The 9893-nt window shown below is 47.4% G+C and overlaps 1 protein-coding gene across 4 annotated transcripts in view; it reads left to right on the top strand.

Annotated features, from left to right (window-relative positions):
* Positions 1-7270: 7270 nt before the first annotated feature.
* The window catches only part of CPEB4 (cytoplasmic polyadenylation element binding protein 4), a 66296-nt gene continuing 63673 nt past the window's right edge, over positions 7271-9893 (top strand). For 3 of the 4 annotated variants that reach the window (XM_045501007.1, XM_045501002.1, XM_045500999.1), the window contains exon 1: positions 7272-9842. In XM_045501007.1, the coding sequence (XP_045356963.1) occupies positions 8718-9842 (1125 nt within the window). In that variant the 5' untranslated portion in view covers positions 7272-8717. Of the gene's footprint in view, positions 9843-9893 lie in introns of all 4 variants that reach the window. The other variant, XM_045500997.1, reaches the window with a different exon arrangement.

The following is a 9893-nucleotide window of genomic DNA, read 5'->3' as shown; positions in this document are numbered from 1 at the left end:
GGTTTGCTCTAGATCATGGCATGTGACCTAGTTCTGACCAAAAAGATGTAAAAGGAAGTATGCTGAAGCCCCCTGGGAAAGACCTACTCTCCTTGATCAGAAGAAACCTCATGACCAGAAACTCAACTCTTTGAAGCCCTTAGTTTCTTGCCTCTGAAAGTCACAGTATGATGACTAGGTCTGTGGCAGACATCTTAAGGCCCTGAAGGAAAGGCCAAGAACATCTAGAGATTCCAACCCAGAGCTCTGACATCACTGACCAGTCACCTCCCACCAGCAACCGCCCACCTCTAGACTCCTTGATGTGTGAGAAAAATAACCTCTTATTGGTTAGGTCATTCTTACTCATGCATTCTGTGACTTGTAGCAAGTGGTATTTGTGACTGATGGCAGGTTCATGGAACCTCAAGTTTTTCAGGATGGTTGGAACAAGGTTCTGGGGGAGCAGCACAAAATGATGCTGAACCATCATCTGGTTGGTGAGGTGCATGGGATGCCATGTTAAGGAGTCTGGCAGTGCTTTTCAGACAGTGGGTCCTTTTCTAGTGGGGTCCACGAGATGGTTGCACGTGGTACCCAGACAACGCAGTGTGTACTCCTAAGTCGCACAGTGAGAAACTGAGTTCCCTTTCCATTCTCTTTCAGTCCCTCTAATTATGTAAAGAAGACCTTTCAAGATTGGGCTAGTAAGTCTTTCGCACCTTTCTAACCTTATTAATCTTCCTTTTTAACAAGGAGGAAGAAGCCCTCGAAATTAGGGCCTTTGATTTGTAATCTGGGATCTAGGAGAAATTCACACCATTATTTTGTTTTCAATATTTATATGTCACAACATACTTTTAGGTTCTAGTGAATGATAATTGTTGTTCCTTTTGGGTGGTAAATCACATTACCTTGAACAAGTTTTTAAGTTTTTTTAGAAGGTAGGCCAACTTAAGGAAACCTATTAAATGCAGGAGCTACCCCAATATGGCAAAAATTGTGAGGCTGGAATGAAAATCCTTGAGGTTTGAAAAAATACAGTTGAATACATCACAAAGCCACTGAAAGTGTTTAAACAATGGAGCAATTAGACTCCCCATTTAGAAAGATTCAGTGAGCAAAGCCAGGTATTAAGCCGGAAGATAGCATCTGCAAAAAAATCCAGGCGAGACCTGAGCAGACTTGAACCAAAGTAGGAGATGGAGAGAAGGAGGAAATGCTGAAGAGAGAGATGAAGAAAAACTGGGGTCCAACTCTAAGAGAATGGAGGAGGAGAGAGGAGGAGTTTAGGATGACTCCTATGTTTGGCTTAGCCAACCGAGAGAATGAATCATGGCACCATTTAGCAAACCAGAGAAAATGGGAGGTGGACTAAGGCTGGTCACAGTGAATTGAAGGCCCAGTGGGGACGTTCAATGGATCACTAGTCCTCACAGCATGTTCCATCAAACCAGGAGCACTGGCATCACTTGAAAACTTGTTAGACATGCAAATTCTTGGCCCTACCCCGTACCTATTCAATCAGAAATTCTAGTTTTAACTAGTCCTCCAGGTAATTCTGAAGCGCACTGAATTTGAGGACCACTGGGAAGAGGAAGAGTTCTGGGTCAAACTATCTGAGCAAAATAACTGATTTTATTTTATTTTATTTTTTTCAACGTTTTTTTAAATTTATTTTTGGGACAGAGAGAGACAGAGCATGAACAGGGGAGGGACAGAGAGAGAGGGAGACACAGAATCGGAAACAGGCTCCAGGCTCTGAGCCATCAGCCCAGAGCCCGACGCGGGGCTCGAACTCACGGACCGCGAGATCGTGACCTGGCTGAAGTCGGACGCTTAACCGACTGCGCCACCCAGGCGCCCCGTAAAATAACTGATTTTAGATACAGTCCTTCCCTGGACCTGTTTCCTCAACTGCAGAATGAGGGCACTGACTCGAGTACACAATTCAGGTACGACACTGAACTTCTCTAGGCCAAAGTGCCTCATCCATCAGTATTCACCTCCCCTATTCTTCACTGGTAATAGAGTGTCACTTTTTAACGAGTCACCTGAGCGTGAAATAAAGACCATACTTCCCAACCTCTTTTGCCCAAATTGCATATGGCCAAGTTCCTGCCGGGGGAAGGAAAACGGAAGTGATGTGTAGGTCTTTCAAAAAGTTTCCTCAAACAGAAGGGCCATGTCTTCTTCATCTTTTCCCTCCTTCCTTCAGTCTAAAATACAGATGTGATGGCTGGAGCTTGATCAACTATCTTGGATCATAGGCAGAAGTTACATTTTAGGGAGGGAAGGAATGGGATAAAAGGAACCCAGCTTCTGATGACTTCCTGAAACCACCCCACCAGCCCTCTATTGATTCTCTCAAATCCCTTTTATGTGAGAAAGGAAGTTGTTTTTGCTTGGGCCATTGTGATTTTGTTTTTTTTTCTGTGCTCTTACATAATTTGGAGAGAATCTCTTGTACTTTAAAATTTATGAGAAAGCAGTATGAGAAAATTTAATCAGAATATCCTGGGGGGACGGGGCCTAGAAATCTGCATTTGACAGGCTGCTAAGAGGCCCAGTGCACACTAAAGTGTGAGGCTGGATGCTTATGAATCAACTCATAACTGTTCTTTAGGAATATATATACTCCAGGAATAGGGGACCAGGAAACTTGGATATAAAAGAAGTTAGTTACTTAGTAAAGAATTTAGCAATTTTTTTTTTTTTTTTTATAATGCCTTTCTTTGAACCTTTATTGGTTAAGAGTTCCAAAGTGAAACCCTTTCGGTAGTAAAAATTCCAGCTGAAAGGAAATCATCAAATTGAACCAGTGCCTATGAGTTTATGGCTATGCTGGGGCTAGAATTTGGGTCTGACCTCTGGGCCCTACATCTTCCCTGAAAGCTCCAAAAAGCTATTCTTTTTCTAGTCTCACAGGTGAAAATCCTCCGGCCTATCCACAGGGTATGAGATGGCAGCTGTTCAGCAGTAAGGCCAGGGTTTGGTGCAGGGAAGTGAAGTGTGTCCAATCAAAACAGCAAGGGGTGATCTAGGTCGGCAGCCCATCCACATAGGTGGCCGAGGCCACAACAGTCATCCCATGTGATGCATGTCACAGTTTGGAAGGTCAACCCCCTGTTCCTGCTCACCTAAATCTTTGCCAGGAGAAGGCAATTTCAAGTGAAGCATGTCTGTGTCCAGGACCTTTCCAAGCCATTTAGGCAGTAACAGTGCACTGGAGGAACTGACTTCACCACCCCCACCAAAATGGCTTGTTAATATGGACTCTATGTTAATGATAATAACCTTGAATGAGAAAGCAGGGAGAAAACAGTGTTTAAGACGCAGAGGGTTCGTGCAGAATGTAAAACAACAAACAAAAAGGGAAAATATAACCCAGCAATTAACGATAAAACAAAACGAAACAAAACAGTGGTTTTTTTTTAAGGAAACATGTACGCTTTTCAATATCAAAACAGGGTGGAGATCAGAGGCGGGGTTTAATAAAACCTACTTTCGGGACTTGGTTTTTTTTCTGTCTAGCTTGCCTTCTGGGAGTAAGCTTCCAGATGCTTGTGGACAAGAAGATATTCCAAAAGTAATTCCACTCTTCTCTCTTCCTGTACCTTCACAGGACCTGCCTCTGAATATACTACTCTTATATTTTCTTAGTTCCAGTAAAATACATATTCTACCACTACGTTAGAAGGCTTATTAACAGAGCTAGGCAAAGTAGCTGGGTATTAATCTCTTAGGGGACGGGACCATGAACCTGCCCAGACTTGCCTTCTCACTACAGCTCACTACTCAACAATATCAAGGACACCGTGTCCTTCAATTCCATCACAGAAAGCTCCTGGGCCACCAACTCTAAACTCTAAATGGATCAACTGCTTTGAATGTTTCTGCATGCAATAAGAATGTGCTCATATAATTTACAGTAGTACCTAGGTACTTTTTTGTATGGGTGTCATCTTTTCACAAGGTGCCTCTGCGTTTTACTCAGATGAACTGAAGCAGGGCCGCCACGTTGTATAACTCCAGGGGGTGGCATTCCCATAATAGTCCGTGGCGCCTTATGGAATTGCATAGTGCACAACATGAGTGGCCTTGGGTGGTGGCGCTGGTTACTAAAGTCACCAGACAGGCCCCTGGGGAGTGGGGTGTGTGCTGTTGGGAAGGCTGACGGATGCTTCAAGGGCAGTGGTGGAGGACATCAGAGTTGGGAGTGGGGCAGAGTTCACTCTGGGTGATTACGGGGTGAGATTTAGATCACCTGCCAAGCTTTAAAAGAGGCCGGTGAAGGAGATATTAGGGTCATGCTTCCTGGGAGGCTTGGGTTTGGGGTGTGGTTGACCTCAAACCCCAGAGGGGGCTGGGCAACAGCCAGCAAGGTACAGGCATTCACTACGCTACAAGTTCTCTGAAGGTGTGTCAGCTCCTTGCTGGACAGGGAGGGAGGTTTATTTGTTTCGCTTTGTTTGTCTTTATCCGGTAGCACCTTAATGTTTGTGCAGAGCTTGCTTTCTCTGCAAACGGAAAGGTTCCCAGGGAGCATGCTTCATGGAGGGGCTCTCTTCTGCCAGCACAGCGTTCAAGCCAGCACTCATCTACAACTGTAGATCCCTTTGGAGATCCTAAATGGAGCTGCTGAATTGTTGTCATGGTTACCTAGGCCAGTTTCCGAGGCCAGAATGTTTTTAAGGAGGGCAGCCCTGGGGTGGGTATCCTGGGTTTCTGAGTAGACAAATGATCCAAGAGAATTGTTTCCCTCTTCCTTCTCCCAAGCTTCTCCTCCCTAACCAGGAGCCTGATGTCTATAGTGACAATTAGCTCCGGTCCAGCCTAAACCTACTGCCCATACTTGATTTAGTCTTAAAAGAACAGGCTGACCTAGCAGCACCCTGACTGTGGCTCAGATCTGCCTCCTCCCCGTATAAAGCAACACGGGTTCCTGGATTCTGTCATGCTCACAGCTGCTTCTAGGCAAAAGACACTTGGGAAGTACAAGTTCTCTGCACTTAATATGTTAATAAGGAACTGATATTTTTAAAAAAAACCTCAGCCCATCACTTCACATGTAGCTCGTGTAATTTACTAACCTAGTGAGAGAGGAAAACATCATTCATATTTAGTCTATAAGGAAGTGGGGGCTCATAGAGGTAAAGCCCAGGGTTGTACAACCAGGAAGTAGATGTAGAGGTAGGATTCAAATTACACTGTTGGGCTCCAAAGACAGTCCTTTTCCCCCCAAGTCATGGCTGCCATTTTAGCCACGGAGAATTGGTAGCTCCAAAAGACTCAACCATCTACTGGGTACTGAACATTCATTCATTCACTTAACAAACGTGTTCTGAGTCTGCTCTGTGCCGGACCCCACGCTGGCCACTAGGGGCACAAAGATAACCGGATAAAACCTTTGCCCTTAAGAAATGAACCCACTGGCAACTAGCAGTAATTTAAAGAGAGGAGTCTACAAGATGTTAGAGAGAGGGGCAGTCAGGGCAAAGCATTCTGGAGGAAATGACACCTTGGACACTCTGGTGGAACCGAACTGGCAAGACTCAAGGTATGTCCCGTCGTGGAGAACAAACAGCAGACTAAGACCCAATCCCTATGCCCAAAGAACTCCAAATAGAATTGCAGAGGTAAGACTCATGCTCATGATAGAAGGAAAGAGAATAAAAATCACTGCTTCAGGCTCGAAACAGGCGTTCTACCCGGAAGTGTTGGAGGACGGAGGAACTGCGGCAGAAGAAGAAGTTAGGACCATTCAGGGAAGGCTACCAGATATGAAATGGAAGCCACCTGTGTTCATGAGCTTCTTCCTACAAGTTTTTGACCACTCTTTTTTTCCTACTCTGGCTCTACTGTGATTCCTTCTCTTCATTTTTCATTTCTCATTTCCTACTAAAGGGAAACACTTACTCATCATCTTTAGAGTGAGGCATTACCCTAGTCCCCGATGGCGGTCGTAAGTGGGAATGTACAAAGATGAACAAGACCAACGCTGGAGCAGCTAATGAATCACCCAAATGATAAGAGTTTGAGAGGCGTGAACTCCAAACAGCAAAAGGAATGAATTAATTCAGACTTGGTAAGGGGACTGTCATTCCAGATAGCGTCCACTGTAGTTGGTTTGTTGATTCATTTCTTCAGCATTCATTCACCCGTGTCTTCCTATCCACAAGGTCCTCTCCTCAATGAGCCCAGGTCTGGCAGACATAAGCAGCCATTACAATAATGGGATAAACGAGCATGAGACACACAGGACTAATGGGCCATGGATGCTCGTTAAGAGAATTCAGGAGGCAGAGCTGGTAGCGTTTGAACTGATTCATAAGATGAAAACAAGAGTTTACCAAGTGGAGAATAAAGAAAAGGGCATGTTAAAAGGCACCGGGAGGGTGTTTGGAGCAGCTTAGTGTGGGGCATTTGTTCGGAGATGAGGTGTTAAGATACAACCGCCCACAGAGCGGAAAGGCCTTGAATACCAGACCTTCAAGGAGTTTGGCCTTTTTCATAGAAAGATCTGAACAGATGAGGAAGACCGTAAGATTTTCGTGTTGGAAATGTCTCTCTGGTACGGTGTGGAGAGCGGACTAGAATAGGATGAAGAGGTCTCAACCACGTACGTTTACAGCAGCTGTATCTTTGTGCCTGATAGACTGCACCAAGTCTCCCAGCTAAGCCACGCTGGGGAGTGGGGGTGGTGGAATGGAAGGTGAAGGGAGAGTCCCGCGTGAGGTCAACAGGCAGGACAAGGACGTACGCAGTTCCAGGCTCGGCACAGAGGCTGGGGAGACCCGCCTCCCCTTCCAGATCCCTCTGGGGCGGAGCTCGGGCCAAAGCACGTGATGCCCGGGGACCCACCTTTACTGTGGGCAGGCCTCCCGTTCATCCTTGGTTTTACCGGTCGCCACTCGGATCCGCAAGACCCTGGCTCTTTTTCTTAGTGCTCGAGGGATCCGTTCTCTTCCGTGCGTCCCTACATGCAACTCCTGCAAAGAGAGGGGAGGGGAGATAAACAGCGAAGGAGTCCTGTGCCCACACTAAAGATGGCAACCTGCTGCGCTCACTCTGGGTGGGGGAGCGGGTTCCAGTCGCCAGGCCTCACTGGGCGAGGCGCAGACGGAAGGGGCGTCTCTCGAGGTGAGCTTTCGACCTTCCTGGGAGGGGACCGGAGCCGGGGGGCGTGGTCTCGTCTAAATTCTAACAGCTGATTGGTGTTTCGACAGGTGGGCGGGGTGCCCTCGGTACCCCACCCCTCCCTCTTCGAACCGGAAGTGTCTCTCGGTCTTTCCAGCTGGTTGTCATTTCACTCGGCTCGGTCCTGAGGAGAAGGACTCAGCCGCGGCTGCGGGACCCGGACACCGGGAGGCGGTGGCGGCGGCGGCGGCGGCGGCATCGGCATCGGCGACAGCAGAGGAGGAAGAGGAGGAAGAAGGAGAGCAAAAGAAGAGCCAGGCGGAGTCCGCAACAACGACAGCGGGGACTGCGGGACCGGGGCAAAGTGACGGCGGCGGCGGCGACGACGGCCCAGCAACCGTGAGGAGAAACAAAAGCCTTCTAAATTATAGATTTTTTTTTTAATCTGAGGGAAAGAAGAGAGAGCACAAAGGGGGGAGGCCCTTTTCTTTTAGAATAACTACACTAGCGGGTTTTCCCTTTTTTTCCTCTCCCTGCCCCCCCCACCCCCCCAACCCCCCCACCCCCCCTGCGGAGAATCGAACTGAGAGAACTGAACAAACCGCCCCTGGGTCCCATGAGGGAAAAAAACCCCGGAGCCGCAGAGAGGGGAAGAGGCCGAAACTGCAGGACCTTCCAGGTCGCCCCGTTGGTCCCCGCACCCCCGGGCCGCCAGCTCCCTGTCGTCGAGTCTCGCTAATCCTTGCTGATCGCGATCCCCCCAAGAGGGAGAAACGGGTGTTTCCAACCCCTTTCATGGGGGAGAGGAGGCCGGGGGGGAGCCCAGGAACAGCGACCGCAGCAAGATCTGCACCCAGAGCCTCAGGAACAGCCCCCGAGGCCAAAACTGCGCCCCGTGAAAGAGCAGAAACAGGACCGGCAACAGCAGAGACCTCCCTGCGATCATCTTTCCATTAGTCAATGCTGATTTCCTCTCCCGCAACCAGGAATTCACCTCCCGCCCCAGATAACCTAATATAATCTATATATATAAATATATAATATATAATGTTCTTAAATTATTCCTGATTTTTTTTAACCAAGCTGCCAAGAAAAGAACGTATTCTCCTCTTAGCCCTATTCTAATTTTTATGTGAGTGAATCTAAACTGCTGAGGAAGACCATATGTGATTGTTAAATTATATATATATATATTTTTACTCCGCGCAAGGCTTATTCTTCTACATCCATAGATGCTTGAGAAGCTGTGTTTTTGTCATTCATGTACATTTTCCTTTGGAAAAAGAAAGCGCCTATTTTACTAACCAAAGACTTGAGTTTTGCCCTCTTCGTTTTTATTCCCTCCTAGAAACAAGCCCAGTCGGATTCATGTCCATGTGTTAAGAGACTTTTTTTTTTTTTTTTTTTTAGTTTTTTTTTTCTTTCAGAGACCAGAATTCCAAATCAGAACTATTTCGAGTGATAAGCTGCGATCTTTGAGCTAGCTATATAAATAAGACACTGCAAAGAGACAACTTAAATTTCGGGTGGAGGACGCAAAGACGCGGGACATCGGGTTGCCCTTTTTTATCATAAGATTCTGATCCTAAAAGTGATAAATGGGGGATTACGGGTTTGGAGTGCTAGTGCAAAGCAATACTGGGAATAAATCTGCTTTTCCAGTCAGATTCCATCCACATCTGCAGCCTCCACACCATCACCAAAATGCCACCCCCAGCCCTGCTGCTTTTATAAATAATAACACAGCTGCCAATGGCAGCAGTGCGGGGTCAGCTTGGCTCTTTCCCGCTCCAGCTACCCATAACATTCAGGATGAGATACTGGGGTCAGAAAAAGCAAAAAGTCAGCCACAGGAACAGCAAGACCCTTTAGAAAAGCAGCAGCTCTCCCCCAGTCCAGGTCAGGAAGCCGGAATACTGCCTGAAACCGAGAAGACCAAGTCGGAAGAAAATCAAGGGGACAATTCTTCAGAAAACGGCAATGGGAAGGAGAAAATAAGAATCGAATCGCCAGTGTTGACAGGGTTTGATTATCAAGAAGCCACGGGGCTGGGGACTTCGACCCAACCCTTGACGTCTAGTGCATCGTCTCTTACTGGTTTCAGTAACTGGTCGGCAGCGATAGCACCTTCTTCCTCTACAATCATCAATGAAGATGCAAGTTTCTTTCACCAGGGAGGGGTCCCGGCTGCTTCGGCCAATAACGGTGCTCTGTTGTTTCAGAATTTCCCCCATCACGTCAGCCCTGGCTTTGGAGGCAGCTTCTCCCCTCAGATCGGGCCTCTGTCACAGCACCACCCTCATCACCCTCATTTCCAGCATCATCACAGCCAGCATCAGCAGCAGAGGAGGTCTCCCGCCAGTCCCCATCCCCCGCCTTTCACACATAGAAATGCTGCTTTTAACCAGCTGCCTCATTTGGCGAATAATCTTAACAAGCCCCCCTCTCCGTGGAGCAGCTACCAGAGCCCCTCTCCTACACCATCTTCTTCGTGGAGCCCGGGAGGTGGTGGATATGGTGGCTGGGGAGGTTCCCAAGGCCGAGATCACCGCAGAGGGCTGAATGGAGGAATAACGCCCCTGAACTCCATCTCGCCTTTGAAGAAAAATTTTGCAAGCAATCATATTCAGCTGCAGAAGTACGCTCGCCCCAGCTCTGCCTTTGCTCCTAAATCCTGGATGGAAGATAGCTTGAACAGGGCTGACAACATTTTTCCTTTTCCGGTAAGATTATGTTCCATTTATAGATTAAGATGAATAAGGAAATTGCATGGT

This window comes from Leopardus geoffroyi, chromosome A1 (assembly GCF_018350155.1).
Source record: "Leopardus geoffroyi isolate Oge1 chromosome A1, O.geoffroyi_Oge1_pat1.0, whole genome shotgun sequence".
In the NCBI taxonomy this organism is placed as follows: Eukaryota; Metazoa; Chordata; class Mammalia; order Carnivora; family Felidae; genus Leopardus; species Leopardus geoffroyi.
The sequence above is the reverse complement of the archived record's forward strand: the minus strand, read 5'-3'. Positions and strand labels throughout refer to the sequence as shown.